The sequence below is a fragment of the Podarcis bocagei genome, assembly GCF_964188305.1.
Source record: "Podarcis bocagei genome assembly, chromosome: W".
In the NCBI taxonomy this organism is placed as follows: domain Eukaryota; kingdom Metazoa; phylum Chordata; class Lepidosauria; order Squamata; family Lacertidae; genus Podarcis; species Podarcis bocagei.
Window position 1 is genome coordinate 4,069,987 of NC_138131.1, and position 23,455 is coordinate 4,093,441.

At 38.7% G+C, this 23,455-nt stretch overlaps 1 protein-coding gene across 1 annotated transcript in view; it reads right to left on the reverse strand.

Annotated features, from left to right (window-relative positions):
- Window positions 1-7,865: 7,865 nt before the first annotated feature.
- Window positions 7,866-23,455, reverse strand: part of LOC308577827 (NF-kappa-B-repressing factor-like) — a 43,654-nt gene continuing 28,064 nt past the window's right edge. Inside the window, exon 3 of the mRNA XM_081178217.1 lies at window positions 7,866-11,481. Coding sequence (XP_081034343.1) covers window positions 9,509-11,481 — 1,973 coding nt within the window. The 3' untranslated portion in view covers window positions 7,866-9,508. The remainder of the gene's footprint in view (window positions 11,482-23,455) is intronic.

Genomic DNA, 23,455 nt, shown 5'->3' on the forward strand with positions numbered 1-23,455 from the left:
AATATTATAGCCAAAATCTTTTGCCCATTTAATCATAACCACTTTAACTTCATCATCTTTGGTGTGCCATTCTAATAGTAATTTATACATTTTTGATAATTTCTTCTTATCATCCAACAATTCTGTCTCTAGCTTTGATCTCATCTTTTCAAAGCCATTACCTATCTTGTCCTCACTGAATACTTTATTTACCTGGTGGTGTTGCAACCAGTCTATCATCAGATCTTTAACCTCCTCATAAGGTCTTAGCTTTGATTTATTATCTACTTCCATCAATAGATCTCTGTATGTTACCCAGTCTCCTTTCATATTTACTTAAGTGCTATCGCTTCTAATGGTGAAAGCCACCATGGTGTTTTTCTTTCCAGCAAACTCTTATATGTGTTCCATACCTCATAGATAGACTTTCTTATTACGTGGTTTAAAAAACCTCTATGAACTTTGACTTTATCATACCACAAATATGTGTGCCAACCAAATCTATTGTTGTGACCTTCTAAATCTAGAAGATCTGTATTTTTTAACAAAATCCAATCCCGTAACCAGCAAAAGGCATGCTGCTTCATAATATATTTTTAAATCTGGCAGTGAAAATCCACCTCTCGCCTTAAGATCTGTAAGTAATTTATATTTAATTCTAGGCTTTTTCCCTTGCCAGATAAACTTTGAAAGCACTTTCTGTCAATCTTTAAATTGTCTCAGTCCGCTGTTCACTGGGATTGTTTGAAACAAAAATAGCATCTTGGGTACAACATTCATCTTGATTGTGGATATTCTGCCCCAAAGGGACAGTTTCATCCTTGCCCACACCTCTAAGTCTCTTTTAATCTCATTCCATGTCGGTATGTAATTATCCTTATATAAATTAATAGCTTCTGCTGACATCCAAATTCCTAAATACTTCACCTTCTTTACAATTGTTATTCCTGTCTTACTTTGCAGTTCTACAGTCTTTATCCAAATTCTTAACTATCATTTTTGTTTTGGCTTTATTCAGTTTGAAGCCTGCTAACTATCCAAATTCATCAATCATTTCTAAAAGTTCTAGTGGTTCCTCTACTGTCAGTACCAAGTCATCTGCAAAGGTTTTAAGTTTGTATTTCTTAGTTCCAACTCTTATACCTGTTATTTTTCCAAACATTTTTATCCTCTTTGTTAGGATCTCTAGGACTGTAGTAAACAATAAAGGTGACAACGGACACCCCTGCCTAGTTCCATTGGTTGTGTAAATATTATCTGTCAAGACATTATTCACTATTAGTCTTGCTCTTTGCTCAGTGTAAATAGCTTGTATGCCTTTAAGGAAGGAGTCGCCCATATTCACCGATTCCAAATTTTTTATCATAAATATCCAAGAAATATTATCAAATGCTTTTTTCTGCATCGATAAATACTAACCCAGCTTATTCATCATTCCTGGCCTCAAGATATTCCAGAATATCTATTATATTTCTTACATTGTCCATCTGCCGGCCAGGAAGAAAACCAGCCTGGTCTTCATAAATCACATCCATCAAAATATCTTTTAATCTATTTGCAAGGTTACTAGTAAAAAGTTTGTAATCATTGTTTAATAAGGATATAGGTCTGTAATTTTTGACTTGTCAATGATCTGTGTCTTGTTTTGGAATCAGTATGATATATGCCTCCTTCCAGGATTCAGGAACTTTACCATTTATCAATATATTATTCATTACTTCCTTTAAAGGGGTTGTCAGTTGTTCTGTTAAAGCTTTATAATATTTTGCTGTAAATCTGTCAGGTCCCAGAGCTTTTCCAATTTTCAGTTGCTTTATAGCCATCTGTACTTCTGCATTGGTTACCAAGCAATTCAACTGTTCTTTCTTTTCTTTCAGAATCTTCTGCAGTCCATTTCTCCCAAGGTACTCTATTTTCTCTTTACTAAATTTCTCTGCTTTATATAAATTTTTATATTTTTTGGGAAATTCTTCCTGATCTCTCTGATTTTCTATTAATTTCTCCTCAATTTAGTTATTGTATTTTGCTTTGCTCTTTTTTTAATTGCCACGCTAGTAGTTTACCAGGTTTATTGGCAAATTCAAAATTCCTTTGTTTTAGAAATTTTATCTTCCATTCAACTTCTTGATTTATCATTATTGAAAATTGGGCTTGCAACATTTTTATATTCTGCTTAACTTTATGACCCGGTTCTTTTTTGCTAACTACTTTCCACTTTCCATAATTTGTTTTAAAATCTCCTTTCTTCTTTTCTCTTATATTCCTTTTAAAAACATTTTGTTTGTATTAGGAAGCTTCTCATAGCCGCTTTACACAGTATTCAAGTCCGTACCTTTACTTAAATTTATCTCAAAGTAAGCTGCAAGTGCTTTCAGGGCCTTCTTTGTAACCTCCTGATCATCTAGGAAGCAGTCATTCATTCTGCACCTGAAGGAAGTTTCCTCAATAACTTTCAACTCCCAAATTATTGAATTATGAGCTGAGAGAGTTCTTGGAAGAACTTCAACTTTCATAACTCTTGGTGTCAAGTCCTTGGAAGTCCACATATAATTAATTCTTCCTGGACTTTAATTTGGTTCTGTAAAGTGAGTGAATTGCTTTTCTAATGGGTGCTTTAACCTCCATATATCAATCAAATCATAATTTTCTGCTAACATAATGAGTTGGGTAATCTCCCTTGATTTGTATCCCTTTTCATTTCCGTCCTGTCCATTTCCATTGAGACCACCCCATTAAAATCACCCATCAATATAATTTTTTGGTCCATATGTTCAAATAAATTCCCCTCTAATGATTTATAAAATTCTGATTTCCCTTCATTAGGTGCATAGATTCCTACTACAATCAACTTCTCATCCTGCAATGTGACCTGTACCGCATTATCCTCCCGTCCTCATTCTTGAAGATTTGCTGCGGATCATAATTCTCCCTTATATACAAAACTACACCTCTACTTTTATTAACATCTGATGAAATAAATTCTTTACCCAATCTCTTATTTGTCAGAATTCTTCTATGTTTCCTTGTTCAGTTTTATTTCTTTTCACTTTATTATTTAGTCCATTCACATTCCATGTTAAAATTTTCAGCCCCATTGTGATGTTGCTTAAATTTAAAATAATAATTTTTAATTTTTATGATTCTTTTTCTTCATCCAAATCTTTTTCTTCTTCCTCTCCCAGTGCTAGTGTTTCGTTCTGCTTTTCCCCAAGCTCCTTTGCATACTTCCTCCAAAATTTTGCAATGTCCTGTGGGTTTTTCATTTTGAATTTCTTGTCTTTATAAAAGGAGATCCCCTCCGGGAACTCCCACTTATGCATAATTTTGTTCTTCCTTCTTCCTTAGAACATCAACCAAGTCCTTGTAAACTTGGTGTTTATTCCTAAATCTTTGGGGGACTTCTTTATAAATTATGATAATCTTTTCATCTATGCAGAGTTTTTTCTCTTGACTTGTCCTTAGAATTAAATCTTCCATTTCTCTAGAATTGGGGAAAAAATAGACAGTCTCCTGAAAAATAGACAGTCTCCTTTAGTCGATTTCGTTTTAATTCTAAATATTTTATCAATTGTAAATGCCACATTTTCATTTCATTTTTTACCATTTTGCAATTTCAATGATTAATCTGCTTTTACTATCTTCCCCCTTCTGTTCTGGCACGCCTCTGAATCTCAAATTCAATTCCTTTTGCTTCATTTCAAGCATAGCAAGAGTGTCCAAGGTCTCTTCATGCAGTTTTGTCAATTCTGCTACTTCTTGTTTGGTTTTGTCCCTATCTCTCCTTGTCTCCTTGATTTCTTTCTGAACTTTTAAAACTGAGTCATCCAAAGACTGTGTCTTGGTCCTCACTTCATTTACTTGTCCTTTTAATTCTGCAATAAAAAGGTAAAGGGACCCCTGACCATTAGGTCCAGTCATGACTGACTCTGGGGTTTCGGCGCTCATCTTGCTTTATTGGCCGAGGAAGCCGGCGTACAGCTTCCGGGTCATGTGGCCAGCATGACTAAGCCGCTTCTGGCGAACCAGAGCAGCGCACAGAAATGCCGTTTACCTTCCCGCTGGAGCGGTACCTATTTATCTACTTGCACTTTGACATGCTTTCAAACTGCTAATACGACTGGACCTAATGGTCAGGGCTACCTTTACCTTTAAGTACTTTGTTGGATAACAAAACCTCTTAAGACCGCTTTAATCACATCCCTAACTGTTTTTATATCCGTTCCTTGATTTAAATTAAATTTAAAATATTCTTCTAAATTTAAAATATTCTTCTAAAGTTTGCTTGGCCTTCTGTACTATCTTTTCATTGTTCAGCATGCTCTCATTAAGTCACCACCTTTTAGTTCTTTCCTCCTCTTCTTTAAACTTAGCCCATACTGGGTTGTGATCTGAGATTGTTCTTGGCTGGATTTCAACTTTTATAATATTACACAATAATTATTTAGAAGCCCAGATTGCATTTATTCTTCTGTCTACTCATTACTCTGATTCCCAGAAATCAAACTCTTTCTCTATTTGATGTTTAAACCTCCAGGTATCATTCAAATTCAGGAGGTCTATTAAATGAAAGAAGGAGGCTCGGAGTTTATCTTGTCTCAATTGTTTTTTTCCTTTGCTGTTCTGTCCATGCCCGGATTGACTACTCCATTGAAGTCACCTAGTAAAATGATTTTGTCCCCAAGGTATTCTACTGCTTTTTCTTCCAGAGAGTGATCAAATTCTGCTTTCCTTTCATTTGGTGCATATATTCCAATAACAGTTATTTTTTCAGTTTTGATCTTTACCTCAACAATCACTATTCTACCTTCTTCATCGTTTATAAAGCAGTTTAGGTTCCAACTGCGGTCTTACATAGATCACCACCCCTCTCTTCCTTATTTGATAAAATCTAGTCCTAATCTTTTATTGATTAATACTCTTTTATGTTTTTTCGCAACATGAGTCTCTTGGAGGCAAATAAAATCATATGTTTGCTTTACCAAAATATGTTCTACCTTATTCCTGTTTGATTTTTCATTTAGGACATTCACGTTCCAAGTAATAATTTTAAGATCCATACTTTATTTCTAACCAATAATACAGCAATTTAAAAAGAAAATATCAACGCAACCAAAATCCCCCCCCCCAGTTGTCTCTTTCCTCCAAGCTCTCTTCTAGTGCTGACAGGCACTTTCTTCGTTTACCTTCAAAGAAAAAGGAGATGCCTTCGGGGTACTACCATCTATAGTCCACTGCCTTTGCTTTCAAGGCCTCAGCTAGAGGTTTATAATTGTCTCTTTTTATCAATCAATTTGGGATAATTTTGTGAATAATGTTGTTTCCTTCAATATTTAGTTTCATCTTGTTACTAGTTTGAAGAACTTTATTTCTAAAGTCCATAGAATTAAAGGAAACTAAATAATCTGCCGGCCAGTTCGCTTTGGCTACACTTGACTCTAAAGGCTTTTTCTATTTTTGGTATTACTTCTGATTCCTCCAGTTCTAACCATGCTGCTAGTTCTTTAGGAAATTTTTGTTCAATTATTTCCTCTGCATTCTCCGGTAAGCCTTTATTTTATCACATTCCCTTTTTATCTCAGTTTTCATTCTGTATTTTTTTTTTGTGAGCTTCATCTAAATTTTGTGTTTTTCCCTTAAGGTCCTGCACTGTTTTGGTTAATTCAGAGGTTTTTTGAATCAAATTTTTCACCTGGGTTGATAGTTTTGTGATTTTCATCAATTTTGACCCCCCATCGAGACAAGGTTTCTTCTGTCATTTTTGCATTCTCATTTACATTGTTTTTTAAAATCTTGGCTTCAATATTACCAGATCAATGAACTATTTAAGTTGGACAAGAAAAATGGTTTTGCAAAGGAAAAAACAAACAAACTGGAAACGCAGTTGTTAGATACTAATGTTAAAAATCTGTCTAAAATGTATAATTTATTGTTGGAGTGGCATACAAAGGATGAACAAGTGAAATCTGTGATGATAGATTGGGCAAGGGTTCTTGGCCATAATATAATGATGGAAGATTAGGAAAAGTTGTGGAAGAAAGGGGTCAAGTTCACTGCATGTACCGTGTTCAAGGAAAATATTATGATGTATAGATGGTACTTAACCCCAGGAAAATTAGCAAAGATTTATCAAATGAGTGATAATCTATGTTGGAAATGTAAAGAAAAAGAAGGTACCTTTTACCATATGTGGTGGATGTGCCCAAAGGTGAAAGACTTCTGGGGAAAGATATATAATGAATTGAAAAAAATGTTGAAATATACATTTATTAAGAAACCCAGAAGCCTTTCTACTTGGGATAATAGGAATGGAATTGCCAAAGAAAGATGTTAGATTGTTTTTCTATGCCACAACTGCAGCGAGAATTTTAGTAGCCGAAAACTGGAAATCACAAGAAATACCTACGGTGGAAGATTGGCAGATGAAAATGTTGGACTTTCTGGAGCTGGCAGACCTTACTGGAAGAATCCGCGATCAGAGGGAGGAGAAATATCAAGAAGATTGGAAGAAATTTAAGGATTATTTAGCTAAATATAATATTTTATAAGTAGACATATTTGCAAGTATTAAATTGGCTTAGGATTAAGAGATATGGAATTGTATAATATTATGGTTTGAGTGTATGGAAGTGAGAGCTGTACCATAAAGAAGGCTGATCACCAAAGAATTGATGCTTTTGAATTATGGTGCTGGAGGAGACTCTTGAGAGTCCCATGGACTGCAAGAAGATCAAACCTATCCATTCTTAAGGAAATTAGCCCTGAGTGCTCACTGGAAGGACAGATTGTGAAGCTGAGGCTCCAATACTTTGGCCACCTCATGAGAAGAGAAGACTCCCTGGAAAAGACCCTGATGTTGGGAAAGTTGGAGGGCACAAGGAGAAGGGGACGACAGAGGACAAGATGGTTGGATAGTGACCAAACTGCAGGAGGCAGTGGAAGACAGAAGTGCCTGGCGTACTCTGGTCCATGGGGTCACGAAGAGTCGGACACGACTAAACAACAACATGGTTTGAGAACATGATGAAAAGTAAGGAAGTTAGTAATCTGAACTAGTTAATTATATTAGAAAATGTATATTGGAAAATTGCTAAAATGAGTCTTAATGAAAATCAGTCAGGAAGGCTCTGAGGAAGTCACCTAACAATGGATATTAGGTTAGATTTGGACTGGAAGACATTTTCTATGTTTGTTTGTTTTCTATATGTTTTGCCCTTTTGTGTTATGTTGTATTTGTCAAAAATTTGGAAAATTGAAAAAATTGGGAAAAAAACACCATTGTTTTTTAAATCTTGAATATCTTAAGCCTAAAATTAATTCTAATATCTAGCGTCGAGTCCAGATCATTGGCAGAACGTCTCCTAATTTGAGATGCTGAAACTACTGAAGGGCCAGGATGTGAAGGCTTTTTATTATTCATTACTATTAATTTTCCCTAATGATTCAAAATAGATTACCCCGATTCACTAATTAACCTTAAAAATTGATTACACCCTGGGTTTCAATTGATTTCCACCATTTTTCAATAAAAAAACACACCATCAACCCTCTCTTATAATTCAAATTAATACCAATCTTACAATCACTGATTCTGTCTTAATTTAAACATTAGTATCAATTCTAGGCTTCGATTAAATACATTTTAGTAATTCCATAAGATGACTTTCATTCAAATATATAGAATAACACGCACTCAGTAGGGAACACCCCCCCTCTCTTTCTCTCTCTCTCTCTCTCTCTCTCTCTCTCTCACACACACACACACACTCACACACTCACACACTCACACACTCACACACTCACACACTCACACACTCACACACACTCACACACACACACACACACACACACACACACAGATAGAAGGAAAAAGAAAGAAAGAAAGAAAGAAAGAAAGAAAGAAAGAAAGAAAGAAGGAAAGAAAGAAGAGAAGGGGAATTATAATAAATAGAGTAAGCTGAGAAAGAGGTAATGGAGGCAAGTGGGGAATGTGGTTGAGAGTGAGGAGTATGTAAGGGTAATAGAGTAATAGAGAGACAGCAGAGGAGCACGTTCAGTTTGAAAAAGCACAGTGTAGTACTCTTGAGCAGCCACTGGGTGTCACTCTTCCAATAAGCTCAGTCTTAGATGTCGGTGAGGTGCAGATTTTTGTTCGATAGATGTCGCCCTTGGAAAATCACTCACTTGTCTACGTTTTCAATTTAAGCTTTCAGTGTCTCTTGATCCAGTTCATTTCCGTTTTGCGATGCAAGAAAGATGTCGGACTGCATGAGTCAGCAAATACACAATCAGTCCAGCCTAAACTTCACAGTGACCAACAAGAAGAAACTGGAAATAGGGACTGCCTTGCACAGTAACTCTTGAGAGGGTGGATAGATGTTTGGCTATTTCCGGCTTTATAAGCCGCTCCACCACTCAGCCGTCAGTGTATCTTTGTACAACCACCACAGGCTGCAAACAGCTTATTTTTTGTTGCCTGGTGGATGGGATCCTGACCTTACTACCTCTTCTTAGTTGCTTTGTCCCCTTTTTTCCTAGTCAGCTACCAAGGATATATAAAAATGAAACAAAATTATATATGTTCTGTGGAGTCTATCTGCTTCTTGCTGGTCTCTTCTTTCCCCTTGTTGGGAATTTCTCTTTCTTTATCTCTTTTTGTCTCAGTTTGTTCCTCTCTGCATCTCTGTCGCACCGCTAATATTTATATAAATTCATAAAGTGTTCATAGCATCAGTATAAGGCACAAATAATTTGGGTTTTTTAATGGAGTAGACGTCCTTCATCTCAAATCATTCCGTTGTAGCTCATTGTCAAATAAAAAAAAAATTCCGGAAAGCCTTCATTTCTTCTAAGCACATTGTACTGCATAAATTCATTTATTAATAACTAGGTAGCAAATTCATTGATTGTGTAGGCTAATCAGTTAGGTGTGCTTCAGTCTGTCGGAAGTAAAGCCTCTTACATACCCGTGTACTTGGGCTTCTCGGCAGCAGAGGATCACTGGATCTAGTGCCCGAGAAGTTCTCCCTCTCCCTGCTGTTCAAGGGTCCTCTTCTCTGCACCACAGCAATTCCATTTCATCTTGGGATCCCCTCCCAAGACTTTGGGGTTCCCGTAGCCTTGGTCCCCCCTTCTTGGCTCCGCTACCAAACGTGTTCTCCCCCAGTGTGGGAGAGTGGAGGAGATGCGTCTGTTCATGAGTAGTGATCAACCGGAAGTCCTCATGCTTTTGTTTTTAAATGGTGTATGAACTTTCCTTCTGACTTGATTTTCTGCCATTACCACAAGCCATTTCCAATAAATTGCATAAAACAGGTAAACTGTACTAAAGTTATCCAGATTGCACTACATATATTTGGAAAGAACTATGATTTTAAAAGTTAAAAGTGTTTAAAATAAAACTTAAAAACTAAATGAGCAAGTAAAATAGTTTATAATCATTTTTTCACATAATATGCAGCCTTTGCTGTGTTTAATGGAGAATTCAGCCTCAGTTTGGACATCCTCAGAAGAAACGGATGGCCCTCAGGGCTTATTTCTCCTGTGGCATAATGAGTTCATAATGTCCGACTTGGCCATCTTGCTTTAGCTGGTCTAGCAATTCTTCTTTGCGCCTCTTTCGGCTAACCACCAGGTATCTATCACGACCCTGGCCATGGGATTTGCTCTTAAGACCATATTTTTGGGCTATCTGATGTATTTGTTTGCGTTCATCATTGGTCAATTCTGTCGAGAAAGTCAGATCAATTTTACTGTCTGAGAAGGCATAATTCTGAATGATCTGTTCAATATCTTTCTTTGTGATTTTCAACTCCCTTTCAATGTCCAGCCCAAGCCCTTCCCTTTTGAACTGTTCCTTCACAGCAATCGGCTCCCGGATCCCTTCTCCACTTTTGCCCAAGCCGCCACCCGTCCAGCCCATTTTCCTTAAAATCTGATTCCCAATGTTATCTTCCTTGATCTGCTGCTTCAACGCTTCTTCTGCTGATCGCCCACAGATCTCATTCCTTGAGATTACATCTTCAATAGTGCCTTTTTTCAGGTTGTTGACAACTGTTGGCTGGGTTTTCTTCAGGATTTTAACAGCCTCTTCAGCTGCAACATGCTTGACAGTCTTCTTGACTCCAATTGATTCAGCTATTAATTCATTTTCCAGCAATACCTTGCACTTCCACCGCATCCCTGTCATCCTTTCAAAGACGTACTCCACAGTCATCTTGTTGAACTGAGCTGTGTCATTCAGCGTGCACACAGGGTTCATGGAGTTCTCATATACAACAAGGTCCTTCAGATCCTTCTTCTTGGCAGAATCTCGGGCAGCATCACCAACTTTCTGAACATGGACTGCTTTGGTGACCCCAGCATTGGACTGGGTCTTCTGGAGAATTTTCAGTGCCTCGTCTGCCGCAGCATGCTTGCTGGTTTTCTTTGTGCCATACCCTTCAGCTAAAAAGTGGTCCTGTAGATAGACACTGCAGTGCCACAAGCGGTTTGGCATCAGGACATATTTGTATTCAATGGTCATTTTGTTAAAGGAAGCTGAATTGTTCAGAATTCCAATGGCATCACTGGCGTTTTCTGTGAGAACAAAGTTAGTCCAATGTTTGGATGAACTGGGACCCTGCTGTGTGTTGGTGGTTGGCTGCCCAGGTGTGCATTCTTTCATGGCAGCAATAAAGTCATCTAGCTGCTTGAGAGCTGGCGGGAATTCATGGGGAGATGTGCCACTCTCACACAGCACTAAATCCTCTTGGGTGGTGTTCTTGAACTTCCGCTGGGCAACTTTAACCTCCACGGGCTTTTGCAGCAGCATCACTGCTAGTTCCGTTGCTCGGTCCCTGGATCCGTTTTTGCTGCTGGCATACCCTGTGGTCAAATACACATTCTGGCACCTCACCTCACAAGCAAAGCCATCTTTTAGGAGCTTCTTGTTTTTGGGAAAATCCCCAGGGGAAAGATCTTTCAAGGGAGAATAAGTATACTCAGGGTTTGTCTTGCAAGCCTGTATGGACCGTGTCAAGAGGTAAGTGTAGTTAATTTTGTCTGTCCCACTGCTAACATCAAAGCTAGCAAGACTCTTGTGGACTGCCATTACAAGTTTGTTAATGAAACACTGCTTGGCTGTTAGAACTGACTTGGGAAACATTTCAGAGGTGGCCTGGAGAAGAGAAGCCCCCACCGAAACCGCTGCAACACCACTACCAGAAGAGTCTTTGCTTTTAGAAACTACTTTGGCTTGTTTCTGGCTAGCCTGGCTACTTCCATAACCTAAACTCATTGAACTGGAACAATGAGTGCCCCCATCCAGCATGTTGAAGCTGCTGAAAACCCGATCGGCATAGTTTTGTATTTGCTGGGTTGTGATGTTCTCACTGGCCACCTGCACTTGGTTCTCTGAAGGTGGCTCCATTCCTCCGTCTTGGGTGTTGCTAGCTACAAAGTGTATGGGTTCAAAACGAGGCCTGACCCAGAATTTCGGAGGCTGCTTTCTCAGAGGTTCAACACCTATGCAATGCAAGAAGTTAAAAGATAATTTTAATAGAAAAAAATTAAAAACATTGGTGAAATATAGCTTTTCTCTGCAGGCATGAGGACTTGTAACTTTGTTCCCCCCCCCCAATGTTCATTTTCCCCTTAATAATACTTCTACAATTTAAAGTTGACAGAAGCACATCTTGTTTGTTACTCAAAAGAAAGTGAAGTCAGACACACCATTTATTGATGAGAGGTGGAATAATGTCACCAACGTGACTGGCATCCAAACATCCCACCACTTTCAACCCTACGATGAAAATCATATACTGGTTAGCAAAACAGCAAATGCTGAAGTGCCACAAGTTAGCATCACACTTAACGAGACATCTAGGACTAATGAACATATGTACAGTAACCCTTCTGAAGATGGTAGTTCATCAAATGATGATCCAAGGCCACCAGAACTGCTTCCATTCACACTAAGTTTAAAATAAATGTGATTATATCTTTAAGATAAATGATTTTGAAATAATAAAAAATTTCCTCACTCGTTAGCTTACATCAGACAATATTTTATGGTTCATATTTTTGTCAGTGTTTAATGATAACTTATCTCTTGTTTTACAATGAATATTGATTGCTTGAGTAATAATAAAAGGTGGAAACTGGTATATTGCTTGTCATATCCGCTACGTAACAGTGCCACATCCGTTATAGAAAACACAAGCATTTTTTAAATTATTAGAAATCATTTCCTTTGCAAACAGTTCACATTGAAAATTTTATCAATCCTGCTGTATGAAAAAAATTACACTTACCTGTACTTACCTGAGATTTTTAATAAAGTATCAACAAAACACCTAAGTGCAAATCATGTCACATCCATTACAAGTATGACTGCAGATAGAAAACTTATTCATAAAATTGAACAAAAATTTGCAGAAGTGTAAATGAGATACTAAACTCATTTACAGTAAACAGCCTTGGCCCAGTATACCTGAAGGAGTGCCTCCACCCCCATTGTTCAGCCTGGACACTGAGGTCCTCCTCCAAGGGTCTTCTGCTGGTTCCCTCACTGCAAGAAGCAAAGTAACAGGGAACAGGGAACCAGGCAGAGGGCCTTCTCGATAGTGGCACCCTCCCTGTGGAAAACCATCTCTTCAGATGTCAAATAAAGAACTACATTAACTTTTAGAAGACATCTGAAGGCAGCCCTGTATTAGGAAGTTTTTAATGTTTGATGTTTTAGTATGTTTTTATATATGCTGTAATGTATATGTATGTTCCCACCCATTGTGGAGAAGGCACACGAAGAAAAGCCTCAGATTGCAGGGTTCGGGTAGGTTCATATGGGGAGAGGCAGTCCTTGAGATATTGATGTCCTGAGCCTTTTAAGACTTTATAAGTCAAAACCAGCACTTTAAATGGGTTTGACTGCAGTGTAATGCTTGGTTACACACTGGCTAGGCAGCCAGGCAGCCATTCTGTTTGCTCAGGGCTGCTTGCTGCCTGCCCATAACACTTACTCAGAAGTAAGATCCATTAATGTGAATAGGACCTACTCCAAATTAAGTGGGCTTAAGACAGCAGCAAACAATTGCTGCCTATATTAAGTTCTGAAGGTAGTAAAACGTTTTCAGATTTATTTTCTGTACATTTGATTTCTTTTTTTAAATTATTTTTTTATTGTTAAAATATTTCATCATTAATACACATATATTACAGATATACAAGCATACAAACATACATTTCATACAATCCTTAAAAGTGTTCAAACATACTTACACTCAATCCCACCAATAATTCCTTTTCCCACCACCATCCCTTACCCCTCACCCCACCTTTGTGTTAGACTTCCAATCTACTCAATTGCCATTTCTTTCCACTTCTATTACTTTCTTTCACACACCTTTAGCCTAATTTCATACTTTTTTTTCTATTACACATTGTTATCCATCTTATTCAGTATTTCTAACAGAACTTGTTTATTCTAATAGGAGTTCTGATTTTTCGATATGGTTTTGCAAGTATCTTTTAAACACCTTCCAGTCCCTATCTATCTTCTCTTTTGAGATCCTTCCAATTTCTCCCATTGTTTTGGATATATTGTAGTACTCCAATAATTTGGCAAGCCACTCTGTTTTTGTCGGTATTATACCACTTTTCCAGTTTTTCGCAATCAATAGCCTTGCGGCTACTGTTGCATATAAATATAAGGTCTTATCTTCTTCCTTTAGGCTTCCTGGTACTATTCCCAATAGAAAACCTTCTGGTGTTTTCCTATATGAATATCTAAACATTTTTTTCATTTCGTTATAAATTATTTCCCAAAATTGTTTGATGTTTAAACAATTCCACCATATATGTATCATAGTACCTTTTCCAGTGTTGCATCGCCAGCAGACATCGCTACAATTTTTATTCATTTTTGTTATTCTTTCAGGTGTTAAATACCATCTATGTTGTATTTTGAGGTAATTTTCTTTCAGTATATAACATATAGTGAATTTCATATCTTCTTTCCACAATTTTCCCCATTGTTCAAACATAATATTTTTCCCAATATCTTGCGCCCATTTAATCATTGATGCTTTAACCAATTCATCCTTTGTTTCCCACTCTAAAATCAGATTATACAATTTAGATATATTTTTTTGATTTTTCTTGTATTAAATATTTATCAAATTTTGATATTTCTTTTTCAAATCCTAACTTTTTGTCTTTTGCTAATCTATACTTAATTTGAATATATTGGAACCAATCACTAATATAGATAGATAGATAGATAGATAGATAGATTCTTTATTGTCATTACACTAGTGCAACATTGCACAAGTGCAACGAAATTGGATGCCATCCCTTAAAAACAACAAAAGCAAAAACAAAACAACAGCAACAACCAAACAAACCACCTTCCAACCACACCCACACCCACACCCATCAAACTCCCAGATCTCACTATCGAGTTACAGCATTCAAAAAGGCCACAGCTCTTGGATAGAAACTGTTTTTCAGTCTATTTGTCCTTGACTTGATGTTTCTATACCTCCTGCCAGAAGGCAGTAGTGCAAACAGGCTGTATCCCGGGTGAGATGGATCCTGCAGGATGTTGTTTGCTTTCCTAAGGCAACGGGAACCGTACAGTTCTTCCAAAGGTGGGAGAGGGTGACCAATAATCCTTTGGGCTGTGGTTATGACCTTCTGGAGCACCTTCCTCTCCCTAGCTGTACAACTGGAGAACCAAGCACAAATACAGTATGTAAGTATGCTCTCTATGGAGCCTCGGTAGAAGGACACCAGCAGTCTCTCACTCAGATTGTTCTTTTTTAAAAGTCTGAGGAAATAAATTCTCTGCTGGGCCTTCTTCACCAGAGCAGTGGTATTTGCGCTCCAAGTCATGCCCTGATCCATAGTCACTCCCAAGAACCTGAATTCCGCCACCCTCTCCACCCGTTCCCCGTTGATATACAAGGGCTGAATGTCCGCCTTTTTTTTCCTGTAGTCCACCACCAATTCCTTGGTCTTAGCCGTATTAAGAGCCAGATTGTTCTCTCCACACCAAACACAGAGCCGCTCCACCTCGTCCCGATAGGCGGACTCATCCCCTCCTGAAATGAGCCCCACCACCGTAGTATCATCAGCAAACTTGATGATTTTGTTGCTGGAGTAGATGGCTGTACAGTCATACGTATAGAGAGCATAGAGCAGGGGACTCAACACGCAACCCTGTGGTGAGCCGGTGTTAAGGCTAAGGGCTGTGGACACATGTGACCCTACTCTAACCCTCTGAGAACGTTCTGACAAAAAATCCAAAACCCAGAGACAGGTGGAGTTGGGGAGTCCAATCGTCTCTAGCTTGGACACCAGTCTATGGGGGAGGATAGTGTTAAAAGCAGAGCTAAAATCCACAAACAGCAGCCTCACATAATTCCCCGGCTGCTCCAGATGGGACAGAGCAGCATGGAGAGTAGTGGTGATAGCGTCTTCTGTGGATCTATTTGCCCTGTATGCAAACTGGTAGTTGTCAAAAGTTGATGGAAGACAGGAAATAATATGACGGCGCACCAGTTTCTCAAAACACTTCATGATGATTGGAGTCAGTGCAACTGGTCTGTAGTCATTCAAACTACTGATTGTGGATTTTTTAGGCAGAGGGACAATAGTTGACGACTTCAGGCAGGGTGGGACAATAGACTGGTGTAAGGACTTATTGAAGATCTTAGTAAAGACCCTCGCCAGCTGATCCGCACAGCCCTTCAACACCTTTCCAGTGATGCCATCAGGTCCAGCCGCCTTCCTCGGATTCACCATCCTCAATACTTGTCTCACCTCGTGCTCCTCTACAGTGAATGAGGGGCCCCTATGGGCTGGTGGCTGTAATACCGGCGTCTCAGGTGGCTCCTTCTCGAAGCGAGCAAAGAAGAGGTTAAGCTCCTCCGCCAGCAAAGGGTCACCGTCGACAGCGCCAAGGTTAGGTTTGTAGTTGGTAATATGCTGAATCCCCTGCCACATCTGTCTTATGTTGTTGCTCCTTAAATTATCCTCAATCCTCTGCCTATAATCCAGTTTTGCCCGTCGAATACCCCTCTTCAAGTTTGCTCTTGCCACACTGTAAAGCTGCACCTCGCCCGACCTGAAAGCCCTGTTCCTTTCCCGCAGCAGGCACTGGACCTCTCCATTCATCCAGGGTTTTTGATTAGGATAAAACCGGATGGATTTATTTACTGTGACAGTGTCTGTGCAGTGATTGATATAGCACAGTACTGCCGCCGTGTACTCCTCCAGGTCCGAACGATCGAAAATATCCCAATTGGTTCTCTCAAAACAGTCCTGCAGCTGGTGAATAGCACCTTCAGGCCAGATTTTAACAGATTTTAATATTGTAGGTGCCCGTTTCCTGAGTGGGATATATGCTGGCACCAGGAACAGAGACATATGGTCGGACTGGCCCAAGTGTGGCAGCTGTAAAGCCCTGTAGCCGTGATTTACATTCGAATAAACTTTATCCAGTGTCTTATCCCCTCTTGTGGGGCATTTCACATGCTGATAGAGCGTTGGGAGCACTGTTTTGAGTTCAACATGGTTGAAGTCTCCCGCAATGATGTGCACAGCTTCAGGGTACTTGTCTTGCTGACTACTGTTAAGGCTCTGCAGGCATCCCAAAGCCAAGTTGGCATTGGCATCTGGTGGCACGTACACGCCAGTTAGCATAACAGCTGTGAACTCCCTAGGGAGATAGGCTGGTCTACATTTAACAGCCACATATTCCAAATCCAGTGAACAGTGACTGCCCACAATCTTAGAATTATTGGACCAGCATTTGTTCACATATACACACAGCCCCCCTCCTTTGGTTTTTCCGAAGTCCATTCCTCGGTCCTGACGATGTACCGCACAGCCTTCCAACTGAATAGCTGTGTCTGGTATGGACGGTTGAAGCCATGTCTCAATGACAAATAAAACGCAGCAATCTTTCACAAGGCTATTCTTTGCTGCCTGCAGCCTCAATTCATCCATCTTGTAATATGAGCTTCAATCTCTGTGTAGTCCTTTAATTCCAATTCTCCGTTTTCTTCCTTTAATACAGTTTTATAGGTAGCCCAATTTTCTTTCATATTTAATTTTTTCACTGCGACAATTTCTGCTGGCGATGCCCACCAGGGAGTTTTCGGTTCTAGGAGTCTTTTATATTTCTCCCATATTTTGTATATAGATTTTCTGATTATATGCCCTAGGAAGCCTTTATGTACTCTCACTTTTCCATCTATTAGATAGGCATGCCATCCGAATCTCGTCTCTACTCCCTCTAAATCCAATACATCCGAGTCATCTAATTTGATCCATTCCTTTAGCCAGGTCAGACCCACCGCATCGTGATATAACTCCATATCTGGGAGACCAAATCCTCCTCTCTCCTTCTTATCTATCATTATTTTGTGTTTTATTCTTGGCTTTTTCCCTGACCATATGAATTTAGCCAAATCTCCTTTCCAGTTATTAAAACATTTATCTCCTCCTAGTATTGGGATACTTTGAAATAAAAACATCATCCTTGGTAATATGTTCATCTTTATTACCGATATTTTCCCTAGTAAGGAAAGATTTAATTTTCCCCATACTTGCAAGTCATTTTTTATTTCATTCCATGTTTTCCCATAGTTCTCATTACTTAAGTCTATAGTATTTGTTGTTAAATTTATTCCAAGATACCTTATTTTCTTTTTAATTTCCAATCCTGTAATTTCTTGTAATTTCACTTTATCTTTTTCTTCCATGTTTTTCACTAGTATTTTGGTTTTCCCATAGTTTAATTTGAATCCTGCTAATCTGCCATATTCGTTTATGCATTCCAATATTCTAGGTGTACATTGTAGGGGATTTTCTGTTGTGATCATAACATCATCTACAAAGGCTCTTAACTTATATCTTTTTTCATCAACTGCTGTTCCTCTTATTTGGTTGTCCTGCCTTATTTTCTTTAATAGAACCTCTAATACTATTATAAACAACATTGGGGATAGGGGGCATCCTTGTCTTGTACCTTTAAAGATGTTGATTTCTTCTCCAAACTCTCCATTAATAATAATTTTTGCTTTCTGTTGGTCATATATTGCATTTATACCTTTTTGGAATTTTTCACCTAGACACAATTCTTTTAATAGTTTTTTCATAAATTCCCATGAGATTTTATCGAAAGCCTTCTCCGCATGGATTGAAATCAGGGCTGCTTGTTTATCTCTTCTTACTTGTAGATATTCCATTATGTCTATTATATTTCTAATATTATCCTTTATCTGTCTACCTTCCACAAATCCAGCCTGATTTTTATGTACTATTTTTCCTATAATTTTTTTCAACCTGTTAGCCAATAATCCTGCGTAAATTTTATAATCCAAATTTAACAATGAAATAGGTCTATAATTTGAGACAGATTCCAAATCCGTACCTTGTTTTGGCAGGAGCGTTATATACGCTTGAGTCCAAGAGTCTGGAATATTCCCCTTCTCTACTGCTTCCTCTATTACTTCTTTTAGTGGGTCGATTAATTCATTTAACATTTCTTTGTAGTATTCTGCTGGTATGCCATCTCGACCTGGGGATTTCCCTATTTTTAATTTTTTAATTGATTCCTTAATTTCTACGGTTGATATTGATTCATTTAATAATTTATGGTCTTCTTCTGCTACCTCTATTAATTTATTTTTCTTTATATATTCCTCTTTCTTCTATTGGCACTTCATCTTTTTGATATAAATTTTTGTAATATTTTTCAATTTCTTTTTTAATTTCTGTCATATCCCTTACTGTCCTCTCTTCTACTTTTATTTTATTTATTAATTTTTCATTTCTTTGTTTCTTTAATTGCCAGACAAGGATCTTGCCTGGTTTATTTGCCCATTCAAAATTTTTATATTTTCAAAATTTGATTTGTTGTTCTACCTCCTGTTCTATAATATTATTATATTCTACTCTCAGTAATTTAATTTCTTAATTTAATCTCTCTTTATTTTTGCTTGCATAGGCCAATTTTTCCTTCCTTTTAATTTCTTCTAAAAGCTCCCTTTTCTTTTTTTCTTTATTCTTATATGCTATTGAGTTTTGTTGTATGAAATATCCCCTAACAACTGCCTTCCCAGCATCCCACACTGTTTTAACATCTGTCCCTTTCCTCTAATTGTTTTCAAAATATTCCTTCATCAACTTTCTGGCTCCTTGTATTACTTTTTCATTTTTTAATAAGAAAACATTCATTCTCCACCTTTTTCCCCTTTCTCCTCTTTTCCTTTAAGAGTTAATGATACTGGATTGTGATCTGTAAGTGTTTTTGGTAATATTTTGGCATTCTCTGCTTCAATTTTCATATCCTTAGTAATCCATATACTGTTGATTCGACTATACAAATTTTTTGGTTCTGAGAAATATATGAACTCCTTTTCGACAGGATAGTTATATCTCCATATATCCACTAAATCAAAAATCTTTACCATTTCCATAAAGCTTTTTGGCAACTTCCCTTCATTTCCCCCCTCTCTTCTTCTGTGATCTATCCAATTCTGGTTCCATTACTCCATTTAAATCCCCTAACACAATAATTCTCATATCTATAATATTCCATTAATAATGATCTTACTTTGACATAGAATTCTGATTTTCTTTTATTTGATCCATAGATTCCCGCTACCACAATTGGTTCCCCCTCTAGTGATATTTTGACTATTACAATCCTCCCCTCTTTATCTTCATATAACAATTCTGGTTCATATTTGCTTTTAACATACATTCCAACCCCCCCTCTTTTTTCTTACATCAGATTTGATGAATTCTTCCCCTAACTTTGGTTTAGCCAATAGTCTTTTATGCTTAGTATTGATGTGGGTTTCTTGTAAACAAACAAGGTCCCACTTCTGCCTCTCTAAGATACATTCTATTTTCTGCCTCTTCCTCCTATTATTTAAACCATTTACGTTCCAAGGTAACAATTTAAATTTCATTCTATATTAGTTAAAAAATTATAAAGTTAGTGGAAAGAGTTTAAATTATCTGCAGTGGTAAAGGAGAAGGGTTTTGTAATAGTTATTGGTCTGATTCTTTACCACTGGTGTAGTTCTTTATCCTTCCACCCTTTGCTGAGCTCTTTCTTCTTCCGCCTCATCCGATAGCTCTCCCTTTCTTCCTTCCTCATTTCTTACTTCGCTTTTCCCGCCTCCTAATTCTCCTCTATACTTCCTCCAAAACATATCTGCTTCCTCAAATGTCTCAAATCGTCTTCTTTTTCCTTTGAAGTTGAAGGAAATCCCCACTGGGTATTCCCATCTGAAGGATATTGATTTGGCCCTTAGTGCTTTTGTTAGAAATTGGAATTGCTGTCTCTTTTTTAACAGCCTAGGTGGGACTTCTCGTAAAATTATTATTTCCTTTCCATCTATGGTTAATTTGTTCTTACTCTTTACTTGGAGGATCTTATCTTTCATCCAATTCGATGTGAATACAATGATGCAGTCGGGGAGAAGAAGATGGCGGCTGTAACACCTTCTCATTCGTGAACCCTCCGATGACAAACCTTTTATAGCCTTTTATAGCCTCCTACAGCCGTCTTTATAGCTGTTTTTATTAGACTTTTAAATTTATTTTACCTCTGTTAGAAGTTTTAATTGTTTTACTTCCACGGTTGGCCTGTTGGGGCCAATATACATATCAACAAGGATATTCAAACCTTCTGCTGAGAAAGCCTGCAGCTGATTAGTAACGCCACCTTGAAGACTGGGTTATGCTGAGCAGTGGAGGAGGAGTAGCAGATAAGTTGTGCCCATAAAAGATAAGTTCTCTTTTATCTCCGTTTATCCGTTTACTTCTACCTTGAACCTCCGCAGTTAGTGAGACAGCGACAAATGGGACATGGCAAGCGACCAAGATCTGCTGAGAAAGATTGCTCACCTCCAAGAGTAAAGCAGTCGAAGCTTGAATCTCCCCCACCATCTACTAACAATAACAGCAAAACAGAGCAAGTAATTGTTTCTGCGGTCGAAACATACAACCGCTTTTGGCCTCTGTATGATCAAGGAGAGTTGGAAAAGCTAGCTGATCCAGCGGGGGATGGAAGCCATAGGGAAGCCCTCCTCCCTGACACCTTAATTACACCTCCGCCATTGAAACGGGACACATTAGGGCAAACTGCCCATGAATTAGTACCTGATCAAATACAACTGGTTATCAGGACTTTAAGCTTCATTTTTAAGGAATTGGAGGGGATTTCTTTGTCATTGAATAAACTTTCACGGGCCCTTCTGGCCCATTTACCTTCCTCAAATGAGCTATCTTATTTGCATCAATCTCCTGTGCAGCTTGTAAGTGCCTTAAAGAGACAACCTGACCAGAAATTTCATCTTAAGAGCTCAAGACGCTGGTCGCCACTGCCCCAAAGGAATAAGCAATCCTTGATTTTTCAACCTAATAAAATATGTCTATCCTTTTTTTCCCGTGATGCCCCCAGACTTAGGTGGAATAACCTGAGGACGGCTAAAGGGTACCTACGTGATTTGTTAAATATTCCTCTTTCCCAGATAGATCTTTTGTCTGTGGCACCCCTAAATGCCACGCCCTGGCCGGGGAGATTTGTGCTCTCTTTCCAGTCTGCAAGAATCCCACATCTTCTTGCAAGACAGAAAGATCGGCTGGCACTCTGGGAGATTGTAACAACAAGAGTCTTTAAGGACACGAGTGTTAAACCTCTTTTTGCTAACATCTTAACCGGCAATGAACGCTCGCCTCCTCCTTCTGTTCCTATATTAAAGGGAAAAACACCTAGCCGGGTACCCCCTGTTCCATCTGCGATCTCAAGTACCCATCCAGCTACGTTGAGGAATGATCCAACTGCAAGCGGAGATTGGAATATCCCTGAAGAGAGAAATCTTCTCTTCTCTTATGGAAAACTCCCTTCAGAAGAACAGCTGGCTATTCTCGATAGATTGGATCTACTCAAACAAAGACTCCTATCGCTAGGGGACCCCTCTATGCCGATGAGAGAGGAGAGCAGGCGCTCCACGTCCCACAAGGCGTCTCCATCAAATGCCTTGAAAATCTCTCAACCTGCTACATTGTTACCCCCTACTGATCTGAATCAGCAGTCACCTGTTGACCAACAGCACCATTCTACCGTGGAGGAAGTCGATAAACTCAATACTCCCGTCTTAGACTTTAAGTCCAACCAGAATATGGAAGCTGATGATTCCTTTGCCTCAATGCCTGAGCTAGAATCGACCCTGTCTGAAGATCACCAGGAAATGACTATGCATGTACCAACCCCATGTTCACGTCCTCCTATACATCTGCGTGATAATTCTTCTCCATCTGCGCAGCAACTACAAGTGATGGCTCGAACACCTCTTAGCACTACTCTGGTTAAGATTGACAACTCTGACGGATCTACTAGTATAGCCCATCAAAGACTTGCTACTACTCACCTTAATGAACAGCATTCGACTTCATCAACTTTGCCTAATTCTTCCTCCCCGGCAAAGCCCTTCCTGCCTGTTAATGTTACCAAATCACGGATTCAATCAACACAGAAGAAGACTTTATCCGCACAAACTAAAATTACTGATTTCCTTATGGGTCCTCGTTCTACCTCCAAGAACCCATTAAACAACTCAAAGTGACAATTACCGGGACAGCACAAGGACCCGACATTATCAATACTCAGTTGGAACATTGCTGGTTGGAGATCCAAAAAAGCAGACCCCGAATTCAGGAAGTACATAAATTCATTTAACATCATCCTATTCCAAGAAACATGGGATGAGGAAGAGATTACCATAGACGGCTTCAATCTTCTAACACTTCCGGCCTCCCCTTCTTTGAAAGATGGTCGCCCCAAAGGGGGGTCTTTTGATTGGGATCTCACTCCAACTTCGCGCCAAATTCACTTTGATACGGGCTTCCCCGCCTTTTGCTCTATCTGGACTGATCGCAGAAGGGAAATCCTCATTACTAATTACTAATGTTTATCTCCCCCCGAAGGCTCAGCACCTGATCTTGATTGGAGATGGGAATCATTTGAAAATCATCTATTGTCATGTCATACCAAATGCCCTAATTCGTATTCCTTAATTGGGGGAGACTTTAACGCTCGAATTGCCACAAATTGGGACCTACTAACCAAGTCCAAATGGTGGACTCCCCCATGTTTGGACAACTTTGACTTGGAATATACCAGAATTAGAACTTCAAAGGACAACAGAGTAAACAAAGCTGGAGTGACCCTTTACCAAATGGCCATTCGCCTGAATCTAGTATTCTTGAACGGCACCTTCCCCCCCGATATACCGGGGGAGTTCACTCACCTGGGACTAGCATCTAACAGTGTTATTGATTACTTCTTGATCTCCGCAAATTTGGCTGTCAATGTACTTTCCTTCCAAGTTGAAAACCAACATTTCAGTGATCACCTCCCAATAGTGACCACTTTGTCATTGTTCCGGTACCAGAAGGACTATAAACACTCAGT